Source organism: Salvelinus sp. IW2-2015, linkage group LG33, assembly GCF_002910315.2.
Source record: "Salvelinus sp. IW2-2015 linkage group LG33, ASM291031v2, whole genome shotgun sequence".
Lineage (NCBI taxonomy): Eukaryota > Metazoa > Chordata > Actinopteri > Salmoniformes > Salmonidae > Salvelinus > Salvelinus sp. IW2-2015.
The window spans coordinates 30,188,717-30,214,875 of NC_036872.1; the positions used below are offsets into that span (position 1 = coordinate 30,188,717).

A 26,159-nucleotide genomic window follows, 5' to 3' on the forward strand; every position below is an offset into this window, starting at 1 on the left:
TCTATCCTGTCTGTCTATAGATAGCAAGATAGAGTGCTGGAGGCAGGTAGAGGGATCATGAGGTGAAACTGTCACACACACACTGTGGGGCTGGGGACACCAAGACTGACACACCCAATCACCCCCCTCTGACACTCATGTGCGCTCTCACACACACAGACACACACAAACATACATACACACACACAGACACACAGACTCTGGAGAAAGGTTGAAGTGTTGGTGCTCAACCTGCTCAGTTTTCCACAACAAAACACCAGAAAATGGCCAAAAAGAGTAGAACCAGCTCACCTGCTTTTACACTATGATTTGACTATTAGATGTTCAACAACCCAGGTACTGAAGGTAGGCTGGCTGTGTCCAGGTACGTAGGTCTCTGAAACTAGCAGACTATAAATAGACAGATTACTAAATCTTTCTGTTTGCATCACAGCTGAGGTAGCAGGGGAGAACATTGTTAAAAGCTCCATAAAATGCTTCACTATTTATTTTTCCCTACTGTGACATCTACACAAAGACACAGACACACGCACACACACAGACACACACACACTGTAAAAGGGTCAGATAGACTGGAACAACACTGCTGTCTGTGTCAGACTATGGGCACAACCACACACTACCCCGCTGCCATGCTATCACGCTACCATGCCAACACTCTACCACACTACCCAGTGTGCTGAAGTGTTCCTGTAACCATGTTTGACTGCCTAACAGCGTACAAATACAGTACATTTCATAATTTCAATGAGTAAACACACATACTGTAGCATGTGTACGGAGTGTTGTTTCTTTGTGTGAGTGCAAGACCATCTGCACTAAGTGCCTACATGTGCGTGTGCGTACATGCATGTGTTTACATGAAACATGCATGTGTTTACATTCCCCGCAGTGTCTGTCAGTGTGGCTTCGTCTCTGTGGGGGTTGGGAGCCAGGGTCAGGGGGAGTGTGTGTGTGTGTGTGCGTGTGTGTGTGAGTGTGTTTGCCTGTGTGTGCGTGTGCATGTGTGTGTGTGTGCGGCGTGTGCGTGTGTGTGTGTGATCCTCCTCATAGCGCCTCTACCTGCCTCCAGCACTCTATCTGTCAACATGACAACATGATGACAGTGTCAGTTTAGGAGCCAGCTAGGCAGCTTAGGGCTTAGGGAACTGGTCACATCATACTGATGCATACTGTACATTCACAGTGTGTAAATTATGTACCACTGGTGTGTGGGTGGTGGGTGGCACGTGGCTCAATACTGACTAAAGTGAACCATGAATAAAAAGAGAGGGAGAAATACAGTGCATTTACTCTATAAAGAAGCAGTAAATGAAGTGGTAATAAAAAACAGCTCAAATCAAATCAAATGACAGTCACATGCGCCGAATACAACAGATGTAGACCTTACAGTGAAATGCTTACATACGAGCCCCTAACCAACAATGCAGTACAAATAAGAATAATACATAACAGTAACAAGTAATTAAAAGAGCAGCTGTAAAATAACAATAGTGAGACTATATACAGGGGGGTATCGGTACAGAGTCAAGGTGTGGGGGCACCGGATAGTCGAGGTAAATGAGGTAATATGTACATGTAGGTAGAGTGATTAAAGTGACTTGCATAGATGATAAAACAGAGAGAGCAGCCGGTGTAAAAAGGGGGGGGGGCAACGCAAATAGTCTGGGTAGCTTGGGGGTAGAAGCTTTATAAGCCCTCTAGGACCTAGACTTGGCGCTCCGGTACCGCTTGCCATGTGGTAGCAGAGAGAACAGTCTATGACTAGGGTGGCTGGAGTCTTTGACAATTTTTAGGGCCTTCCTCTGACAACGCCTGGTATAGAGGTCCTGAATGGCAGGAAGCTTTGCCCCAGTGATGTACTCGGCCGTATGCACTATCCTCTGTAGTACCTTGCGGTTGGAGGCCGAGCAGTTGCCATACTAGACAGTGATGCAACCAGACAGGATAGTGCAATTGTAGAACCTTTTGAGGATCTGAGAACCCATGACAAATCTTTTCTGTCTCGTGAAGGGGAATAGGTTTTGTCATGCCCTCTTTACGACTGTCTTGGTGTGCTTGGACCATGTTAGTTTGTTGGTGATGTGGACACCAAGGAACTTGAAGCTCTCAACATGCTCCACTACAGCCCCGTCGATGAGAATGGGGGCGTGCTCGGTCCTCTTTTCCCTGTAGTCCACAATCATCTCCTTTGTCTTGATCACGTTGAGGGAGAGCTTGTTGTCCTGGCACTACACGGCCAGGTCTCTGACCTCCTCCCTATAGGCTGTCTCGTCGTTGTTGGTGATCAGGCCTACCACTGTTGTGTCATCGGCAAACTTAATGATGGTATTGGGGTCGTGCCTGGCAGTGCAGTCATGAGTGAACAGGGAATACAGGAGGGGACTGAGCACGCACCCCTGAGGGGCACCTGTGTTGAGGATCGTCGTGGAGGATGAGTTGTTACCTACCCTTACCACCTGGGGGCGGCCCATCAGGAAGTCCAGGATCCAGTTGCAGAGGGAGGTGTTTAGTCCCAGGGTACTTAGCTTATTGATGAGCTTTGAGGGCACTATGGTGTTGAACGCTGAGCTGTAGTCAATGAATATCATTCTCACATAGGGGTTCCTTTTGTCCAGATGTGAAAGGGCAGTGTGGAGTGCAATAGAGGTGGCATCATCTGTGGATCTGTTGGTGCGGTATGCAAATTGGAGTGCTTCAACATTGCTTGCTGTTTGGGGTTTTAGGCTGGGTTTCTATATAGCACTTTGTGACATCGGCTGATGTAAAAAGAGCTTCATAAATACATTTGATTGATTAATTGATTGATTAGGTCTAGGGTTTCTGGGATAATGGTGTTGATGTGAGCCATGACCAGCCCTTCAAAGCACTTCATGGCTACAGACTTGAGTGCTACGGGTCAGTAGTAATTTAGGCAGGTTACCTTAGTGTTCTTGGGCACAGGGACTATAGTGGTCTGCTTAAAACATGTTGGTATTACAGACTCAGACAGGGAGAGGTTGAAAATGTCAGTGAAGACACTTGCCAGTTGGTCAGCACATGCCTGGAGCACACGTCCTGGTAATCCGTCTGGCCCTGCGGCCTTGTGAATGTTGACCTGTTTAAAGGTCTTACTCACATCGGCTGCGGAGAGCGTGATCACACAGTCTCCTTTTTTATTGATCGAGTCACTGATGCTTCCTGCTTTAATTTTTGCTTGTAAGCAGGAATCAGGAGGATAGAATTATGGTAAGATTTGCCAAATGAAGGGCAAGGGAGAGCTTTCTATGCATCTCTGTCTGTGGAATAAAGGAGGTCCAGAGTTTTTTCCCCCTCTGGTTGCACATTTAACATGCTGATAGAAATTTGGTAAGACCGATTTACGTTTCCCTGCATTACATTTTCCCGGTCACTAGGAGACCCGCCTCTGGGTGAATGTTTTCCTGTTTGCTAATGACGGAATACAGCTCATTGAGTGTGGTCTTAGTGCCAGCATCAGTCTGTGGTGGTATGCAGACAGCTATGAAAAATGCAGATAAACTCTCTAGGTAGATAGTGTGGTCAACAGGTAATCATGAGATTCTCTACCTCAGGCGAGCAAAACCTTGAGACTTCCTTAGATATTGTGCAGCAGCTGTTATTTACAAATATACATAGTCTGCCACCCCTTGTCTTACCAGACGCCGCTGTTCTATCCTGCCAATACAGCGTATAACCAGCCAGCTGTATGTTGATAAAGTCGTCGTTCAGACACGTCTCCATGAAGCATAAGATATTACAGTTTTGAATGTCACGTTGGTAGTTTAATCTTCCGCATAGGTCATAGATTTTATTTTCCAAAGATTGCATGTTTTCTAGCAGAATTGAAGGCAGTGGGGGTTTATTCGATCGCCTACAAATTCTCAGAAGGCAGCCCGCCGTCCGGACCCTTTTTCTCCGCCTTCTCTTCATGCAAATGACCGGGATCTGGGCCTGTTCCCGGGAAAGCAGTATGTCATTCACGTCGGGCTCGTTAAAGGAAAAAAAGGATTCTGCCAGATTGTGTTGAGTTCTCAGTCCAGAAGTTACACAGAGATAGCAACAACATTATGTACAAAATAAGTTAAACAATAAATTACAAACACTGCAAGGAAACAACAACAAAAAACACAATTGGATAGGAACACATAAAACATCAGCCTTCTTCTCCAGCCTTCTTCTCTGGCCTCAGCTGTTCAAAAGTCTAAGTTAACTGGATAAGGTAGCAACATTTCAGTAACTTTACCAAAAAAGGCATTTTTTGCAGAGATCCCGGTTGGAAAATTCCCGGAATCAGGAAGGGTAACAGTAGAAAATCCAGGAATCTTCCAACTGGGATTTCTGGAAAACCTACATGGCGAATTTTGGAAAATGTTACCAGCATTTTGAAAGCCAAGTACAGGGAAAGTAGAAATCCATACCTTTTCTCCATTGGCGCTCCCCAGAACATAGCAGCCCATTATATGAATGAGGTTGGGCTCAGGATTCAGCTTGCTCATAAACTGACTCAACTTCTTCCAAAACCTGTCAAAGGAGAGAGGGAGAGATGAAATTATTCTATATGTCTGAAATAGTGTATGACTTTAGTCTACACTGTATGTATCTGAAATACAGTGACAGTTATCAAGGTGATATTGTTGTCAGAAGTGAGTTGTCTTACTGGATCATATCCTCCTCCTTCTCCACTTTGGCAAATGTGGCCACTTTGTTCTTGAGCAGGTACAGATGCCCCGGACCTCCCTGGAGAACCGGTTCATTTCAGTTACAGTATGTTCATGTAGAAATAACGGCAGCAGCAATAAGCTGACCTGAACACTGATTTTCAAACAGTAACACCACATTCTCACAGAGTGTTCTTTAATGGAAGCATTTCCAACATAATCCAGGTAGAGGCATACCCCAGGGCAGCTGTCGAGGCCCCCTGCTTTTTAAAGTGTTTACTAATGACCTGCCACTGGCACTGGCACTAAAGCCTGTGTGTCTATGTATGCTGACGACTCAACATTATACACGCCAGCTAACACAGCAAGTTAAATCACTGCAACACTTAACATAGAGTAGCAGTCACTTTTAGAATGGGTAGCAAGTATTAAGCTTGTCCTAAATATTTCAAAAAATAAAAGCATTGTATTTGGGACAAATCATTCACTAAAACCTAAACCTTAACTAAATCTTGTAATGAATAAGGTGGAAATTGAACAAGTTGAGGAAACTAAACTGCTTGGGGTAACCCTGGATTGTCATGGTCAAAACATATTGATGCAACGGTAGCTAAGATGGGGAGAGGTCTGTCCATAATAAAGCTCTCCTCTGCTTTTTCTTGACATCGCTATTAACAAAACAAGTCCTACAGGCCCTTGTTTTATCACACCTGGACTACTGCCATAGACATAGGCAAATTACAGTTGGCCCAGAACAGAGCAGCATGGCTGGCCCTTAAATGTACAGGACGAGCTAAGATAAATAACAATCTCTCCTGGCCCAAAGTAGAGGAGAGATTAACTGCATCACTACTTGTCTTTGTGAGAGGTATTGATATGTTGAACAACTAGCACACAGCTAAGACACACATGCATACACCCACAAGACATGCCACCAGGAGTCTTTTCACAGTCCCCAAGTCCAGAACAGACTCCGGGAAACATACATTACCAGATCAAGTAACTCACTCAGACGGAGCCCTTTCCTGCAGTCAAATAATCTAGTGGCTTCATTGGTGGAACGTTATTCATATTTTTCATAATTTCATAATTAATCAACATTATTTTTTAAACGTAGACAATCCGGTGTTTCTATGCCAAACAGTTTTGTTATATTTCTGTCTTCTGTGATGTAATATTAGGATGCAAACTCAAAATGTAATACATTTCAACTCTATTGCTGACATGGTACAAGTATGTTATTTTTTAAGCACATAACCATGTGTGTTAGATGTACACTTTTGTTTAAATGTAGATTTGTTTAAGACTACCAATAAACACTCTGTGTGACCCTGATTTAGCTCACTGCAGTAAAAGGTTAAAAAACATCAAACTACACCTTATGGAACAACGCACACTGTGAAGAGACACACACACCGGCTTACACACACGCATTGTAATGTTGTAATATTGTTGTATTGTGGTATTATAAATGTTGTATTGTAGATATGTAGTGGCCGAGTAGTGGTGTAATAATGTGTTGTATGATACTGCTGGTTCTCAACCAGCTTCTCTTTCCTCTCTCTCACCTGACAGAAGATGAGCATGTTCCAGATCTTACAGCCTTTCCTATAGGCCGTCAGCTTCTTCTCTATCTCCTCTGTGATTGGAGGGAACGAAAGAGAAAGATAAATAAATGTTACTTTCTGCTGTCATAAGACGGGAGAGAGGTCACATACGGTACTATGGACAGGATCCTTATTCAGTGCACGCAATGAATCTAAGAAAACATCACACAATCTACTTACCAATGATGTCATCGAATGTGGCATGTTCATGGTCCTACAGAAAAAGTTCAAATAAGAGGACCCAATAAGACATCTACAAGACAGTTCTAACTACCGGGGTGGTTTACGTTAAGCAGTCGATATTTTCCATATGAACTGTTTTCATTATGAAGTGTAGAAGAGACTCTCCAAAATCAATAGTACAGTAATCCGAATGTCTAAGGTATTATCATAACATACAGTAGGAGTCGCGTAACGGATGAGTAGATGAGAGGGACTCACATAAAGGATGGGGATGACGGAGGGATCATCCCTACGGATGATGTTAGGAACATATTCAGCCTTCGGGACCTTGGAAGATATCAGCTGGAAGAAGACAGACAGAAAGTCTCAACAACTAAACGAATGTCAATGAAAAGCTGTCTACAATGGGTACATTATATACTGTAAGAAATATCGTAATAAGAACAGAAGTAGTACAAATATAAGTTCAGAAACCAATCTACTTAGTGCCATGATATCGGTTGAAGGCAGTATTGCATAGAGCTAGAGATGTATTTTACTACAGTTTACTCTTTTAATTCATAACTACACACTGTTAATGACTATTAACAACAACACACTTATTAACTATTAATAACACACGCTGTTATTAACTATTAATAACACACTGTTATTAACTATTAATAACACACTGGTATTAACTATTAATAACACACTGTTATTAACTATTAATAACACACTGTTATTAACTATTAATAACACACTGTTATTAACTATTAATAACACACTGTTATTAACTATTAATAACACCCTGTTATTAACTATTAATAACACACTGTTATTAACTATTAATAACAACACACTGTTAATAACTGTTAATAACAACACACTGTTAATAACACACTTATTAATTAATAACACGCTGTTATTAACTATTAATAACAACACACTGTTATTCACTATAATAAACACTGTTAATAACTATTAATAACAACACTGTTTATTAAACTATTATAACAACACACTGTAATTAACTATTAATAACAACACACTGTTATTAACTATTAACAATCACACTGTTATACTATAACACGCTGTTTTAACTAATTAACACGCTGTTATTAACTTTAACAACACATGTATTAACTATTAAAACCAACTGTTAATCAACTATTAACTAACAACACTGTTAATAACTATTAATAACACACACTGTTATTAACTATTATACAACACACTGTTTTAACTATTAACAACACACTGTAATTAACTATTAATAACACACTGTTATTAACTATTAACAACACACTGTTATTAACTATTAATAACACACTGTAATAACTGATTAATAACAACACTGTTATTAACATTAAAACACCTGTTATTAACTATTACAACACCTGTTATTAACTATTAACAACACACTTTATTAACTATTAACAAACCTGTTATAACTATTACAACCAAACTGTTATTAACTATTAACAACACACTGTTATTAACTATTAACAACACACTGTTAATAACTATTAATAACAACACTGTTATTAACATATTAACAACACACTGTCAATAACTATTATAACAACACACTGTTATTAACTATTAACACTATTATTAACTATTAACAACAACCCCTGTTATTAACTATTAACAACACAATGTTATTAACTATTAACAACACACTGTTAATACACTATTAAACACACTTATTACCTGATTACACACATGTTATTAACTATAACAACACACTGTTATAACTATAATAAACAACACATCTGTTATTAACTATTAACAACACACTGTTATTAACTATTAACAACACACTGTTATTAACTATTAACACACACTCGTTATTAACTATTAACAACACACCGTTATAACTATTAACAACACACCGTATTAACTATTAACAACACACGTTATTAACTATTAACACACACTGTTAACATTAATAACAACACACTGTTATTAACTATTAACAACACACTGTTATTACTATTAACACACACTGTTTATTAACTATTAACAACACACTGTTTTATAACTATTAACAACACACTGTTATTAACTATTAACAACACACGTTATAACTATTAACAACACATGTTAATAACTATTAATAGCAAAATGTTAATAACTATTAACACAATAACTCCTCTCCTTGCACTACTATTTTATTTTCTTATTTTTATTTTTGCTATGAGAGGTGAATAACTGGTATCTTAGGTGACCTGAGCATCTCACCATGATTTTGGGTGGGATGAAGTCCTCTCCCTCACAGGCTGCTCTCTCATCTCTCTCTCCTCCTCCCAGTTGCATCCTCCTGGGATCCTTCATCTAGAGCCCTGAGGAGGACTGCAAGTCCCCACCTAACCACCCACACACACCACACACACACACACACACAACACACACACAACACACAACACACACACACAACACCACACACACACACACACACACACACACACACACACCCACACACACATATACACACACACACACACACCACACACACACACACACACACACACACACCACGCACACACACATAGCGGGGGAGAGATGAAAGGATAGCAAACATACTATTAAAGGAGAGTTTGCGCAATCAGAAGCGGCACACTCTGGCAGCTGGCTGTTTGCAGATGAACATAGAACAGGCATCAGTAGAGACAACCAGAGGAAACAGAACACATTATCGCTTCCCTAGACATCAACATCAATAAAGGAAATATACACATATCCCTTCCCTAGACATCAAATCAATAAAGGAGAACAGAACACATTATTCCCTTCCCTAGACATTCAACATAATAAGGAAAAGTAACACATTATCCCTTCCCTAGACATCAACAACAATAAAGGAAATATAACACACATTATCCCTTCCCTAGACTCAACATCAATAAAGGAAACAGAACACATTATCCCTTCCCTAGCATCAACATCAATAAAGGAAATATAACACATTATCCCTTCCCTAGACATCAACATCAATAAAGGAAACAGAACACATTATCCCTTCCCTAGACATCAACAACAATAAAGGAAACAGAACACATAGACCACAGGTTACAGAGATATACAAAAAATGGAGATGAAAGACAATTCTTTGAACAGACAACCACAGAGCTTGGAACAGACTAGAGGTCGACCGATTAATCGGAATGGCCGATTAATTAGGGCCGATTTCAAGTTTTCATAACAATCGTAAATCGGAATTTTTGGACACCGATTTGGCCGAATTTATTATTATTTTCGAAATATTTTTTTACACCTTTACACCTTTATTTCACACCTTTATTTCACGACTGTACCTAACCATAAACATTAATGCCTTTCTTAAAATCAATACAAAGAAGTATATATTTTTAAACCTGCATATTTAGCAGGTTAGCAGGTAATATTAACCAGGTGAAATTGTGTCACTTCTCTTGCGTTCATTGCACGCAGAGTCAGGGTATATGCAATAGTTTGGGCCGCCTGGCTCGTTGCGAACTAATTTGCCAGAATTTTACGTAATTATGACATAACATTGAAGGTTGTACAATGTAACAGCAATATTTAGACTTAAGGATGCCACCCGTTAGATAAAATACGGAACGGTTCCGTATTTCACTGAAAGAATAAACGTTTTGTTTTCGAAATTATAGTTTCCGGATTCTACCATATTAATGACCAAAGGCTCGTATTTCTGTGTGTTATTATGTTATAATTAAGTCTATGATTTGATATTTGATAGAGCAGTCTGACTGAGCGATGGTAGGCAGCAGCAGGCTCGTACGCATTCATTCAAACAGCCATTTCGTGCATTTTGCCAGCAGCTCTTCGCAATGCTTCAAGCATTGAGCTGTTTATGACTTCAAGCCTATCAACTCCCGAGATTAGGCTGGTGTAACCGATGTGAAATGGCTAGCTAGTAGCGGGGTGCGCGCTAATAGCGTTTCAATCGGTGACGTCACTCGCTCTGAGACTTGGAGTAGTTGGTCCCCTTGCTCTGCAAGGGCCGCGGCTTTTGTGGAGCGATGGGTCACGATGCTTAGATGGCTGTTGTCGATGTGTTCCTGGTTCGAGCCCAGGTAGGGGCGAGGAGAGGGACGGAAGCTATACTGTTACACTGGCAATACTAAAGTGCCTACAAGAACATCCAATAGTCAAAGGTATATGAAATGCAAATGGTATAGAGAGAAATAGTCCTATAATTCCTATAATAACTACAACCTAAAACTTCTTACCTGGGAATATTGAAGACTGATGTTAAAAGGAACCACCAGCTTTCATATGTTCTCATGTTCTGAGCAAGGAACTTCAACATTAGCTTTTTTACATGGCACATATTGCACTTTTACTTTCTTCTTCAACACTTTGTTTTTGCATTATTTAAACTAAATTGAACATGTTTCATTATTTATTTGAGGCTAAATTGATTTTATTGATGTATTATATTAAGTTCAAATAAGTGTTCATTCAGTATTGTTGTAATTGTCATTATTACAAATAAAAAATACATTAAAAAAAATCGGTATCGGCTTTTTTTGGTCCTCCAATAATCAGAATTGGTATCGGCGTTGAAAAATCATAATCGGTGGACCTCTAGAACAGACAATCATAAAGCTTGGAACAGACAATCATAAAGCTTGGAACAGACAACCACAGAGCTTGGAACAGACAATCATAGAGCTTGGAACAGACAATCGCAGAAGCTTGGAACAGACAATCGTAGAGCTTGGGAACAGACAACCACAGAGCTTGGAACAGACAATCATAGAGCTTGGAACAGACAACCACAGAGCTTGGAACAGACAAATCATAGAGCTTGGAACAGACAACCACAGAGCTTGGAACAGACAACCACAGAGCTTGGAACAGACAACACACAGAGCTTGGAACAGACATCACAGACTCGGAAACAGACAATCATAGAGCTTGGAACATACAAGCACATATTCAGACAGACCAGGACATACATAGGACGACAGAGACGTACAGTATGGGCGTAAAGAACGGACAGAAACGGTAGAGCGTCACAGTCTGCCGTGAAGAGGACGAGGACAAATACTGTCATGGTCAAACTGTCTGTAGAGGAGAGCTTCTTTCAATGATCACAGAGAGAAAATGTGTGTGTGTGTGTGTGTGTGTGTGTGTGTGTGTGTGTGTGTGTGTGTGTGTGTGTGTGTGTGTGTGTGTGTGTGTGTGTGTGTGTGTGTGTGTGTGTGTGTGTGTGTGTGTGTGGTGTGTGTGTGGTGTGTGTGTGTGTGGTGTGTGTGTGTGTGTGTGCGTTCGCGTGTGCGTGTGCGTGTGTGCGCACAGGCACGTAGTGTAGATACAAGCTTTTCATGTTTGTGCATGAAAATAATAGTTACAAAAATAATGTACATGCTTATGCCGAGTATGCTTGAGTGAAGGTGTGTTCGCGTATGTGTCATTGCATGTCAGCTTGCGTGAGTGTGTGTATAGTATTTGTGTGGACTCACTGTCTCTAGAGCCATGGAGAGAGTCAGGCTTCATGGGGATGGGGTCACTCCAGGAGCGGTTAAAACTCTTGGCTCGGCGGTCAGCATATGCTGATGAAGGAGTGGAGGAGAATGACAATGAGTGGAGGATGACGAGGGGGATCACACATACACTTTCCCTAAGTAACCCCATACACACACGCGCGAGCCCTAAACACACACATCTATATTCTCCTGAAGTGTACACTCGTTCACTATTTCCCACAAATCTAAAAGCATTGGATTGGTGGAGGCTAGAGGGAGTTTTCACCATACTTTCAAATCTGTGAATGAAAGGGAGTAGTGATAATTGGGACATAACCACTCAACACAGACCCCAAAACACACTTCCCAAATGTACAACACATGCCGTTTCATTTAAATCAGCGCCCGTTTGGATGAAAACAGTTTAGTTGTATTCCTCTTACCGAGTCATCATAATGATATAGTGGCACTGAGTGGGTGAGCATCTGGTGTTCCAGCTCACAGCTGGGGCTGGCGTATCCAAACCACCCAGTCACTTAACGCCTGCTAATGAGATCCATTCCTCTACTAGCTTCTGCTAACAAGACATCCTACTGTAAAACCCCTGCTAATRTAATCCATTCCTCTACCAGCTTCTGCTAACAAGACATCCTACTGTAAAACCCCTGCTAATATAATCCATTCCTCTACCAGCTTCTGCTAACAAGACATCCTACTGTAAAACCACAACTTGGAAGCTTTTATGCCATACAGTTAATAATCTTGACTCTTGGACCACTTTGAGGAGACTGAGAGTTCTGATCTCCTCACATATTTTATTATTTCCCAGACAAGTTTAAATGGTAATGGAAACTTCCTAAAGTGTTTCCATTCCCCTTTAAATTTAGAGTGCACCGAATCTAGAGGGGAGAATATGTGGAAAGTGGTGGGTGAGGTGGAATTCGATGTGTTTAGGAGACTTCACTACTAAAGCTGCACCACGCCCCTGCACTGGACCACTTTCAAAGACGTGTGTTCGTTACTCTCACTGCAACTTGAACTAGATAATATGGAGCTATACCAAACTTATTTCTAAATGGTTACATCTACCTTTAATCTACCATACTGTCCATTCTATCCAGCACATGTACTGTATAGGCTACATGCATTTAGCACAAGCACACTAATGAAGTCCACATAATAATAAGCTACGACGCCACACTCACTRGGGAACTCACTCTGAGCCTTCATTCTGCGGCTGCCCACCATTCTCAGGTGCTTCCGGAAGTTTCTGTTGTAGAAAAGAAAAGAGGAGAGAAAAGGGGAGGGAGGGAGGGAAAAAGGGAACGAGTAAGAAGAGGGAGGAGAGAGAAGGAGGAGAAAGAGGGAGGTAGGGATGAGATGGAAAAGAGAGAAGGAGGGGGGAGGGTTTCAGCATACAGGGAAAGCCACAGACACAGAGGGTGAAAGGCAGAAGAAGATGAACAGTTTAGTAACTTATCTGGACAGGAAAGTGAAACAGCTTTTCAATCAATGCCTGGTCATGGACTGCATTATCGACTGTTTGAAGTTATTCAGTCATATCTGATTCAGTTCAAACTCTCTCATGACCTGATTCAACTGCATCAGAAGAGATGAACTCTTTCACAAAGGTTGGCCGGTCTGACTCATCCAAAAACCTCTCCGAAAAAAGATCTAAAACATTGTGGAACTGTGAGAAAACTATCCAAGCTTGTGAAACATGTTTCTGTCTGTGATTCAGCCGTCATCCACTGACAACCTCTTGAAAAAAATAATAAACATGTCAAGTTAGTCACACAGAAAGTGTTCTCAATGTAGGACACTGTAGAGAAGATTTAGTAATGAGTAGAGATAACCTTGTTACCTGAGCCTTGTACATTGCCTCCTCATAACCATGAGAAAAACAAACGTTTTATCTCTTTATTTGAGAGGCAATTAATAAAGGTCTTTTTCCTGAAACACATTCGATGATATGGCTTAAGGTGCAACTCATGTATGCTAAACCTCCTCTCTTTCTATCCCTCTCTCTCTGACTTAGAAGTTGAAATTAGACTTTGACTTAGAAGTTTAATACTGCCATCCCTCCCTCTCATCCCTCATTACTACTCCTCTTTTCCACCCACTTCATCCCTTATTCCCTTGTCTCTCGCTCAACAAAGCTGGGTGTCTGGCATCACGCATCCATGGTTATTATGTATGCTTGCGTGTGTGCGCACGTGCAAGTTATTGTCTTCAGTTTACCCACAAACACTGCATGCCTTAAAGGATGAAAAGAGGGAAAGATAGGAAGTAGAGAGGGAAAGAGATAAGGGGAAACAGAGGAAAGAAACAGCCCGAAGTGGAACACAGTGGAAGAATTGAAACAAGCCTAAAACAGTGTTTATCATAATTCATGAAGGCTTGTTTGACTCATGGTGCTATTGTGCATGCATGCCTCTGTGAGACAGTTTTAGCGCCGCTGTCGCTTGTCCCTGTTTTAGTGGACTATCTCAAAGTTATTTGTTACCACGTGTTTTCCAGCATGCATTACTGAACCTCTCTACTGTTGTAGTGGGGTCATTCTTGAATTGCAGTGATAAATGCTGTCCCTTGACTCGCAGAGGTGTAGTGATGTTGGGTATTTATAGATTTCTACACCACATGACYAAAAGTATGTGGACACCCGCTAATTTTACAGGGTGTCCACATACTTTGTATATATAGTGCATTTATTATTTTGAATGCTAGAAAGTCAACAAAGTACGTAATATAGTTTGTAGATCAATAAAAACAAAGAAGGCTATTAAAATACCTTTTTTTATTAGTTTAATGTGTATCCATCAGTTTTATGTCAGTGGTGTTACCATTTTGAAAATCACTGATTACTAAGATATACAAGGACCTTGAGCATTCTCTCCAGTTGCAAACTGTTATTTACTTAATCACACTCTATGTCACAAATTTGAGGATTCCATTGCTAATTTGGTGTGTCTCAGTGGAGGCTGCTGAGGGGAGGACGGCTCATAATAATGGCTGGAATGGAGTCAATGGAATGGTATCAACCACATGGAAACCACGTGTCTGATATGTTTGATACCATTCCATTGACTAGACATTATTATGAGCCGTCCTCCCCTCAGCAGCCTCCACTGGTTTATCTAAATCCAAAGTGTCAAAATGAAAGGATTGATGACCTTAGATTTTAGCATTTGTAGCCTCCATTTTAGAAAATGTAACAAAAATGTATCTTTGGTGATACCATCAGTAGCTAGGTTTCCATCCAATTGGCGACAGAGTTCCATGTGAATATTTAAAAATCTGCATAAAAACAATACGTGCATTTCCCCACCAGAGAATTGTTTCCATCAAATTGACTTGTTGCAGATAAAAGTCTGTGCGTAAATATGTAGTGCACATAAAAATAMATTTTGCGGTTATATTCCCCTGTACCGAATAAAAAATACAAGTTAAAGGGGTTTCCATCGCATTTTCAATTCTACTGATGGTTTTCTCACAAAAAGGTTTACTTTATATAGCGAGTGTTCCCACTCTGGTATTGGCATGTGCGCTCTAGCCAACAGCACACAGATGCAGATACTGTATATGCATGCTGTTGACTAGAGCACACATATAGCCTACATGAAGAGATTGTTATGGACAAAAGAGCAAGGTTATTTTTATTTGTCAAACGGCAACCACGCATTGATGATCAAGTCACCAGAATAAGACCCTCAATATTTATTGGAAAGGAGCATCAAACTCATCACCTTGCGCTTTCACCACCCTGATAAATTCATAATTATTTATTTAATCTGTAGCCTAATAAACTGCATGTTTTCTAGACGAGTCGTAGTGGGAGGCACAACATGTCATCGTGTGACTCTAAATTTAGTTCGATATGAGAGATATTATGTCAATATTTGGGCAAAAAAGCGTTTCCACTGAATTTCTCGCATAATTAAATTTACCGACACAAARAGATCCCACCGTTCCTAGAGTATTTTGTTTTGTTGACATTTGGAAAGTTCACAGGAACATTTTCTGTTTCCATCAGGCCTGTCATTTTTATCTGACGTGTACTTTAGGCAAATACAAAGGTTGAATGGAAACCTGCTTATTGGTRTTACTACTCCTACTGGTGGCTCAATGTTATCAACATGGTAAATGTGCATTATTTAAAGTCATTACGCTATCATGTACACTGAACGAAATATCAATAAAGTGTTGGTCCCATGTTTCATGAGCTGAAATAAAAGATCACAGAAATAATAAATTATGCACGAAAAGCTTATTTCTCTCAAATTGTGTGCACAAATTTGTTTATATCCCTGTTAGTGAGCATTTCTCCTTTGCCAAGAGAATCCATCCACCTGACAGGTGTGGCATATCAAGAAGCTGATTAAACAGCATGATCATTACACAGGTGCACCATGTGCTGGGGACAATAAAAGGCCACTCTAAAATGTGCAGTTTTGTCACACAACACAATGCCAGATGTCTCAAGTAGTTTTGAGGGAGTGTGCAATTGGCATGCTGACTGCAGGAATGTCCACCAGAGCTATTGCCAGAGAATTTAATGTTAATTCCTCTACCAAAAGCCGCATCCAACGTCATTTTACAGAATTTGGCAGTACGTCCAAACAGCCTCACAACCGCAGACCAAGTGTAACCACGCCAGCCCAGGACCTCCACATCCGGCTTCTTCACCTGCGGGATCATCTGAGAACAGCCACCCGGACAGCTGATGAAATTTTGGGTTTGCACAACCGAAGAATTTCTGCACAAACTGTCAGAAACTGTCTCAGGGAAGCTCATCTGCATGCTCATCATCCTCACCACGGTCTTGAACAGTCTGTAACCGACTTTGGTGGGAAAATGCTCACCTTCGATTGCCAWTGGAACGCTGGAGAAGTGTGCTCTTCACGGATGAATCCCGGTTTCAACCTTCCCGGGCAGGTGGCAGACAGCATGTATAGCGCCGTGAGGGAGAGCGGTTTGCTGATGTCAACATTGTGAACAGAGTGGTGGTGGGGTTATGGTATGGGCAGGCATAAGCTACGGAAAAGGAACACAATTGCACTTTATCAATGGAAATTTGAATGCACAGAGATACTGTGATGAGATCTTGAGGCCCATTGTCATGCCATTCATCTGCCGCCATCACCTCATATTTTAGCATGATAATGCACGGTCCCATGTCGCAAGGATCGGTACACAATTCCTGGAAGCTGAAAATGTTCCAGTTCTTCCATGGCCTGCATACTCTCCATACTCCAATTCCTGCTAATATACAGCAACTTTACACAGCCATTGAAGAGGAGTGGGACAACATTCCACAGGCCACAATCAACAGCCTGATCAACTGCGATTTAGATGGTAGTCACACCAGATACTAACTTGTTTTCTTATCTGTGACCAACAGATGCATATCTGTATAGTCATGTACAGTATATCCATATATTAAGGCCTAGTGAATTTATTTCAATTGACTGATTTCATTATATGAACTGTAACACAGTAAAATCTTAGACATTTTTGCATGTTGCGTTTATATTTTTTGTTCACTGTAAATTGATTTAGAATGAGAGATGTACCCAAAGATGTACCCAAATAAAAATATAGAAAAATAAAGTTCATTTTTTCCAAAATGCCATGCCCAAATGCCACCGTAATTGAAGAATGTCCTAATTAGCTAACCATGTTGGAAAAAGCATACCTCATGCTGTGCATTCTGCGTCCAATTTATAATGGTTATTCATTTCCCAAACTATTTCACTGAGACTGTTGCCCAACAGCTTGCATTAGCAAGCCAAAGGTAATTTGTGTTTTCTAGACAGCTGGGTTTCAAATGAAATATTGTCAAGGTCTCTTACACAAATCAACTAGATGCCTGTGATGGCACGATGTTCTGCCTGGAATGACTCCCGAATGACTCAGAGAGAGAGAGAGAGAGAGAGAGAGAGAGAGAGAGAGAGAAGAGAGAGAGAGAGAGAGAGAGAGAGAGAGAGAGGAGAGAGAGAGAGAGAGAGAGAGAGAGAGAGAGAGAGAGAGAGAGAGAGGAGAGAGAGAGAGAGAGAGAGAGAGAGAGAGAGAGAGAGAGAGAGGAGAGAGAGGAGAGAGAGAGAGAGAAGAACAGAGAGAGAGAGGCAGAGAGAAGAGAGCAGAGAGAGAGAGACAGAGAGAGAAGAGAGAGAGAAAGACGAGAAGAAGAAGAGAGAGAGAGAGAGAGAGAGAGAGAGAGAAGACAAGAGAGAGAGAGAGAGAGGATGAGAGAGAGTATGAGTAACGAGAGAGAGAGAGAGAGAGAGAGAGAAGAGAGAGAGAGAGAGAGAGAGGAGAGAGAGAGAGAGAGAGAGAGAGAGAGAGAGAGAGAGAGAGAGAGAGAGTTCTCTGTGAGCTATAAAGAACAGATCATGTGTGTTGGTGCTGACTGATATTATCCTTCAGACCTAGATTAATGAGGAAGGTTCCGATGTGCATGCGTGTGTGTGTGTTACTCTTCTTCATCCTATCGCCACCCATCCATATTTTTCCTTTCATCTAAATATAATAAATCTAACCAAATCGATACAATCAAGAGCCCATCTTATACACATGAGAACACTGGTGCACTGAATACACTGACAATATACGGTAGCCTTCATGCTGTAAGGACAGAGCTACACTGTGACACATTGATGCATACAGTCACAGCCAAACAACACTATCCAGGAGAAAAGTGAGCTACACTCCAGTCTCGATGAACACAGTCACACCTCAGTGTGCACTGCAGCAGCTCAATGTTTAAAACGGTCACACCAACACCTGCACCATGAAAAATGGCAAACGTTGATTCATCGGCTATTGTTGCACAGCCAACGGGACTGCGGATTGAAAAGTAGAACAATTTAGCAAATGGCTACATTTGACCAAAGACTTATGGGTCCTGATCAAAAGTAGCACACTACATAGGGAATATGGTGCCATTTGGGACAGCTGTACCGCTGTAGATGGGACCAGGAGCTGGGTTGGAGTTAGTGAGACTGACACTGTGCTACAATAGCCTTCCTCATTTTCCACCAGCCCATCCATGTCCAGACAGCAATCACAGCAAACCAGACACTCACGCACACCAAATTACTATTGACTTCTGGAGTCAATTGTCTGGCCCTTTCTGGTGACAGGCAAAGGTTTCCCTGATTTTTCAAAACCTTTCTTTATACAACAGCAAAATACATCAGAAAAGGATCTCCAATAATATTTTGGTCAGGGTAGATTTTGTAACTTTAACATGGCCACCTGTCAGCATACTCCTTTGGAACGCTTGGAAAATGTGTAATTTGAGGGCATTGTGAAAATTCCATAATCTGAAAAAGTTCAAAGTTATATGATTTTAGTGTACAATTTTACATGTCTCTGAGCTCACATGCTCGACATTGTACTGTTGAGAATGCAATCAGAACTCCATTTCACGTTTTACATTTGATCGAGCTATTCCAGTTAGGAAATATACCGGGCCTGGGATTTTAAAGTGGTTTTCACAAAGTGTCGTATCATAAAGATCCTTAGAACAGTGAGAGGCTATTGAGACAAGGTTGGTCATTAAAGTTGGTCTGACGGTCTGTGTGTGGTGGTATCGTGTGTTGATGTGGTGTTTGTAAAGTGTGTGTTTGCTGATGTGCACGTGATGTGTTGTGTGTGATTTGTGTGATGTGTGTGTGTCCGGTGTGTACACAACAACACATGCTAGAAGTACAGTGTGTGTATGTGTGTCTGTCTCTGTTTACGTGCTCTTGTCTCTGTGCAGGGTGTTGGGCTGGGGACAAACACTACAGCACACACGTACAGGCAGGACAGTCAGGTCAGACAGGACCGTACCTCTCAGTCTCTCGTTACTGAGCGGTTGCCTCTTGTTCCCTTTTCCTCCTCTTTCTCTCAGCAATGCCCCGGAATGCCCTGCTGGATGTCACAGTGTTAACGGGGTCAGAGGTGAGGGGCTAAGGGTGTGAGTGCAGGGTTATAGAACGTTAGTGAGATGGAATCCACGTCACAGAGGGTTAGCCCACTACAGTGTTGCAACAGGTCAGCGGCTAGTGGGTTAGAGCCCAGCAAACAGGTAAGTGTTGTACACCACACACAGACTGACACACACTGCAAACTGATAAACACTGCAAACTGACCACACACTGCAAACTCACACACACTGCAGATACACACACTGCAAACTGAAAACACTGCAAACTACACACACTGCAAACTCACACACACTGCAGACCTGACACACACTGCAAACTGACACACACTGCAGACTGACACCACACTGCAAACTCACACACACTGCAGACTGACACACACTGCAGACTGAAACACACTGCAGACTGACACACACTACAGACTGACACACACTGCAAACTGACACACACTGCAGACTGACACACACTGCAGACTGACACACACTGCAGACACACTGCAGTTGTGTTTCCCCCCGCCCCACACTGCATACTGACACACACTGCAAACTGACACACACTGCAGACTGACACACACTGCAGCACACACACGGCAGACTGACACACACTGCAAACTGACACACACGGCAGACTGCACACACACGGCAGACTACACACACACGCACACGAAACTGACACACAAGCAGACATGACACACACAGCTCAACATACACACACTGCAAACATCACAACACTCGCAAACATACACACACTGCAAACTGACACACTGTAAACTGACACACACTGCAGACTGACACACACTGCAAACATACACACACTGCAAACTGACACACACTGTAAACTGACACACACTGTAAACTGACACACACAAGGATACTACCAAGCCACCAATCAGAGACCAAGAGGAGCAGAGCTTAGACAGAAACAGGGCCATAAAGGTAAAGTACACAGGAAACTATCCATTGCACCAATTGTGTGTGTGTATGTGAGTGTTTGAGTGATTGAGTGATTGAGAGTGTGGGTGTTTCCCTCTGAAATGGATATATGCTGTGACAGGGTGCCAAAAGAAGTAACCATCATGTCTGACAGCATTTATCAGAGTCCTATCCATGTCCTACGCACTAGGCTCAAACATTGTCAGACAGATGATGAGAGCTGTGTGTGTGTGTGTATAAACTAGACTGTTGTATGCTGTGGTATAAAATAATAATCACTATCAAGACGATACAATAGATTACTTTACAAGCAGGTCTAAACCAGATCTATGAATACTGAACAACTCCCATGACATATAATCTATTCACTCTCTGTGCGTCCCAAATGACACTCTATTCCATTTGTATTGCACTACCTTTGACCAGGGTAGTGCACTATAAAGGGAATAGGGTGCCATTTGGGATGAAGCCTCTTCTTCTATCTACACAGGGACCACTAAAATTATTAGTGGTATAATTACTTCATCTTGGAACTACCTACAATGTGGACTTTTCATTACACCTACTGTAGGTATAATACAATATTGCGTAACTATAGTACATTACTGTAGGCAATTCTCTGTTCCTTCTGAAAGGTCGTCCTTTTGTTGCACTGAATTAACTCAGATAGAAGAGAATGATGTGTGTGTGTGCGTGTATACAGTATATATATATATATATATATATAGAGGTATGACCCTGGCTGTGTCTGGTATAGAGGAACAGAACACTATGCTACCATCTCATCTGACTCATTGTTCTATATAACTCTGTCTGTCATAAATTCTGCCTTGTTGGATCCATATATTAATACAATATAATACTAGCTATACTGTAAGACAAACCAGTTCAATTGAAAATCTTTATTAATGGACGATAAAGATGTTTTTTTAAGCCATCTAGTGATAAATCAATCTATGCTTATTTACAATTTAGACCCATTATGTTGAATATGTTTATTCATTGGATACTTTGAAACTCAGTAATGTTTTATTCATTGGAGATTTGGATACTCAGTAATGTTTTTCCATAACTTCAAACACTCAGCCCAGCAAGGGGGTTAATAGAGGTTAATGAGGACACTGGAGACGGTAGGTAGTAGCACAGGAAGAGATAGATAGCCAAGAGTCAAAAGGAGAGTAAATTGTCTGAGGCGCACAGGGAAGGAGAGGGAAGGAGGGAAGGAGACTCACGATATTCTGTAGACGCAGGAGTTGGTGCAGGCAGGAGTTGGTGCAGGCAGGAGTTGGTGCAGGCAGGAGTTGGTGCAGGCAGGAGTTGGTGCAGGCAGGAGTTGGTGCAGGCCAAGTGGAGAGGGAAGGGAAGAAAGAGGACAAAAAAGTTAGACACTTCAGTCATAAATATTGGACTTGACAGACAGATATACTGTACACTGGAGGGTTAGCTGTTAATCATATGATATTCCAGTCAAGGAAACTGTACGCATCCCAAAATGGCGCCCATTCCTACAATGTACACTACTTTTACCGGTCAACAAAGTTACACCATATCTGGAATATAACACATGGGCCTGCTGACACCAGGTGTGATCCAAGGGAGTGAGTACTAAGTAAGAGGAGCGAGGACGACGGTGACGCAGAGGAACGGCAGTGACAGAGACATATGGAGAGATAAGGAAACAAAGACATTGAGAGATGTGCTCAAAAGAGGGAGCGAGGAGAGAGAGAGCGTAGGATCCCTGAGAGACGTCCGGAGATGAAGGAGGATAGATGAGTGGAGCGACTGGGAGCAGAGAGAGAGAAGAAGAGAGCGTGGGATCCTAGAGAGACGTCCGGAGAGAAGAGGATAGATGAGTGGAGCGAAGGGAGCAGAGAGAGAGAGAGCGTGGGATCCTGAGAGACGTCCGGAGAGAACAGGATAGATGAGTGGAGCGAGAGAGCAGAGAGAGAGAGAGAGGCGTGGGATCCTGAGAGACGTCCGGAGAGGAGAGGATAGATGAGTGGAGCGAGGGAGCAGGAGAACACACAGAGGCGCGCTGGAGGAGGGCAGAATGTGGTGTGTGGGCCGTAATTACGAGTTCAACCAGACAGGTGATAATAAGCAGTCAGCAGAGAAAGTGTGTGTCTGTGTGGTGTGTGTGTGTGTGTGTGTGTGGTGTGTGTGGTGTGTGTGTGTGTGTGTTTGTGTGTGATTGTGTGGTGTGTGTGTGTGGTGTGTGGTGTGTGTGCTGTAAGGCCTGTGTGTAGATGGGTGTAGTGTGCGTTGGCGTGCGTGCTTGGAGAAATGGGGTTGCAAAACTACCTGTAAAGTTACCAAAGTTACTAAAAATCTTTAGTACTTTTGGTAATTAACAGGTAATCTATTTTAACTTTAGTCATGTATACTCGAATAACTTACAAATATAATTTTCATATATAGCTATAAAATGTTTTATATCTGTGTCATATTGTCCCATGAGTTTCTAGTGGATAGAACCATATGGTATCAAGAAGAAGTATCTAATCAAAAATTGCATTATATACAATTAACTTCTTATGGGCTGGGGGGCAGTATTGAAGTAGCTTGGATGGAATAAGGTGCCCCGAGTAAAACTGCCTGCCCTACTCAGGCCCCAAAAGCTAGAATATGCGCAGTTATAATGTAGATTGGATAGAAAAACACTCTGACGTTCTAAACTGTTTTGAATGATGTCTGTGAGTATAACAGATACATATGGCAGGCGAAAAACCTTAAAGAAAAAAATCCAAACCAGGAAGTGGGAAATCTGAGGTTTGTAGGTTTTCAAGTCTTTGCCTATCCAATATACAGTGTAAAATTTGGTCCGATTGGGTCCACTTCCTAAGGCTTCACTAGATGTCAACAGTCTTTAAGAACATTGTTTCAGGCTTCTACTGTTGAAGGGGAGAGAATAAGAGCTGTTTCAATCAGGTGTCTGGCCAGGAATGCCCATGAGCTCAGTCAGGTGCGTGCCTTGAGATTAGCTGCGTTCCTTGTCCTTTCTAAAGAACAAAGGAATTGTCCGGTTGGAATATTATTGAAGTATCTTATCGTTAAAAACATAACTAAACATCATTTGACATGTTTCTACAAACTGTAATATAACTTTTTTGAATTTTCGTCTGGACTAAGTGCCTGCGCCTGTATTGAATTTGGATTTGTGAGAACTAAACGCCGCAAACAAAAAGAGTATTTGGACATAAATGATGGACTTTATCGAATCAAAACAAAACATTTATTGTGGAACTGGGATTACCTGGAGTGCATTCTGATGAAGATCATCAAAGGTACAGTGTAATATTTATCTAACTGCGTATTTCTGATTCTGTTGACTCCAACAACATCGCGGGTATCTGTATGGCTTGTTTGGTCTCCTGACGCTGTACTCAATTATTGCATGGTGCATACGCACTTGCTTTTCGAAATCTGACACAGCCGGTTTGCATTAAGGAGAAGTATATCTTTAATTCCACGTAAAACACTTGTATTTTAATCAAACATTTATGATGAGTATTTCTGTAATTGATGTGGCTCTCTGCAAAATCAGCAGATGTTTTGGAAGCAACAACACTATACTGAACATAACGCGCCAAAGTAAACTGAGATTTTTGGAGTATAAATATGAACTTTATCGAAACAAACATACATGTATTGTTGTAACATGAGAGTCCTATCTATGAGTGTCATCTGATGAAGATCATCAAAGGTTAGTGATTAATTTTATCTCTATTTCTACTTTTTGTGACTCCTCTCTTTGGCTAAAAAATGGCGTGTTTTACGTGACTTGGTGTGACCTAACATAAGCATAAGCAAAACATTACTGAACATAACGCAGCCAAAGTAAACTGAGATTTTGGGATATAAATATGAACTTTATCGAACAAAACATACATTACACTGCTCAAAAAAAAATAAAGGGAACACTAAAATAACACATCCTAGATTTGAATGAATGAAATATTCTTATTAAATACTTTTTTCTTTACATAGTTGAATGTGCTGACAACAAATCACACAAAAATTTATCAAATGGAAATCAAATTTACAACCATGGAGGTCTGGATTTGGCAAGTAACACTCAAATTAAAGTGGAAAAACCACACTACAGGCTGATCCAACTTTGATGTAATTGTCCTTAAAACAAGTCAAACATTAGGGCTCAGTAGTGTGTGTGGCCTCCACGTGCCTGTCTATGACCTCCCTTAAACACTGGGCATGCTCCTAATGAGGTGGCGGATGGTCACCTGAGGATCTCCTCCCAGACCTGGCCTGAAGCAACCGCCAACTCCTGGACAGTCTGTGGTGCAACGTGGCGTTGGTGGATGGAGCAAGAGCATGAAGTCCCAGATGTGCTCAATTGGATTCAGGTCTGGGGAACGGGCGGTCCATAGCCTTCCTCTTGCAGGAACTGCTGACCACACCTCCAGCCACATGAGGTCTAGCATTGTCTTGCATTAGGAGAACCCAGGGCCACACCGCACCAGTCATATGGTCTCACAAGGGTCTGAGGATCTCATCTCGGTACCTGAATGGCAGTCAGGCCTACCTCTGGCGAGCAACATGGAGGGCGTGTGCGGCCCCCCAAAGAAATGCCACCCCACACCATGACTGACCCACCGCCGAACCGGTCATGCGCTGGAGGATGTTGCAGGCAGCAGAACGTCTCCCACTGCGTCTCCAGACTCTGTCACGTCTGTCACATGTGCTCAGTGTGAACCTGCTTTCATCTGTGAAGAGCACAGGCGCCAGTGGCGAATTTCCAATCTTGGTGTTCCTCTCGGCAAATGCCAAACGTCTGCACGGTGTTGGGCTGTAAGCACAACCCCCCACCTGTGGACGTCCGGGGCCCTCATACCACCCTCATGGAGTCTGTTTCTGACCGTTTGAGCAGACACATGCATATTTGTGGCCTGCTGGAGGTCATTTTGCAGGGCTCGGCATGCTCCTCCTGCTCCTCCTTGCAACAAAGGCGGACGGTAGCGGTCCTGCTGCTGGGTTGCTTGCCCTCCTACGGCCTCCTCCACGTTCTCGCTGATGTACTGGCTGCTCCTGGTAGCGCCTCCATGCTCTGGACACTACGCTGACAGACACAGCAAACCTTCTTGCCACAGCTCGCGTTGATGTGCCATCCTTGGATGAGCTGCACTACTGAGCCACTTGTGTGGGTTGTAGACTCCGGTCTCATGCTACCACTAGAGTGAAAGCACCGCCAGCATCAAAAGTGACCAAAACATCAGCCAGGAAGCATAGTAACTGAGGAAGTGGTCTGTTGTCACCACCTGCAGAACCACTCCTTTATTGGGGGTGTCTTGCTTAATTGCCTATAATTTCCACCTGTTGTCTATTCCATTTGCACAACAGCATGTGAAATTATTGCAATCAGTGCTTGCTT

General features: G+C 41.9%; 1 protein-coding gene across 1 annotated transcript in view; it reads right to left on the minus strand.

The window, feature by feature from the left end:
- The window catches only part of LOC111957564 (NMDA receptor synaptonuclear signaling and neuronal migration factor-like), a 67,711-nt gene that overhangs the window by 7,320 nt on the left and 34,232 nt on the right, over nucleotides 1-26,159 (minus strand). Inside the window, 13 exon segments of the mRNA XM_070437038.1 lie at nucleotides 4,419-4,521; nucleotides 4,658-4,737; nucleotides 6,227-6,297; nucleotides 6,446-6,479; nucleotides 6,707-6,790; nucleotides 8,675-8,724; nucleotides 8,727-8,744; nucleotides 8,747-8,773; nucleotides 8,776-8,799; nucleotides 11,905-11,994; nucleotides 13,113-13,177; nucleotides 19,744-19,821; nucleotides 22,003-22,008. Of these exon segments, the coding sequence (XP_070293139.1) occupies nucleotides 4,419-4,521; nucleotides 4,658-4,737; nucleotides 6,227-6,297; nucleotides 6,446-6,479; nucleotides 6,707-6,790; nucleotides 8,675-8,724; nucleotides 8,727-8,744; nucleotides 8,747-8,773; nucleotides 8,776-8,799; nucleotides 11,905-11,994; nucleotides 13,113-13,177; nucleotides 19,744-19,821; nucleotides 22,003-22,008 (730 nt within the window).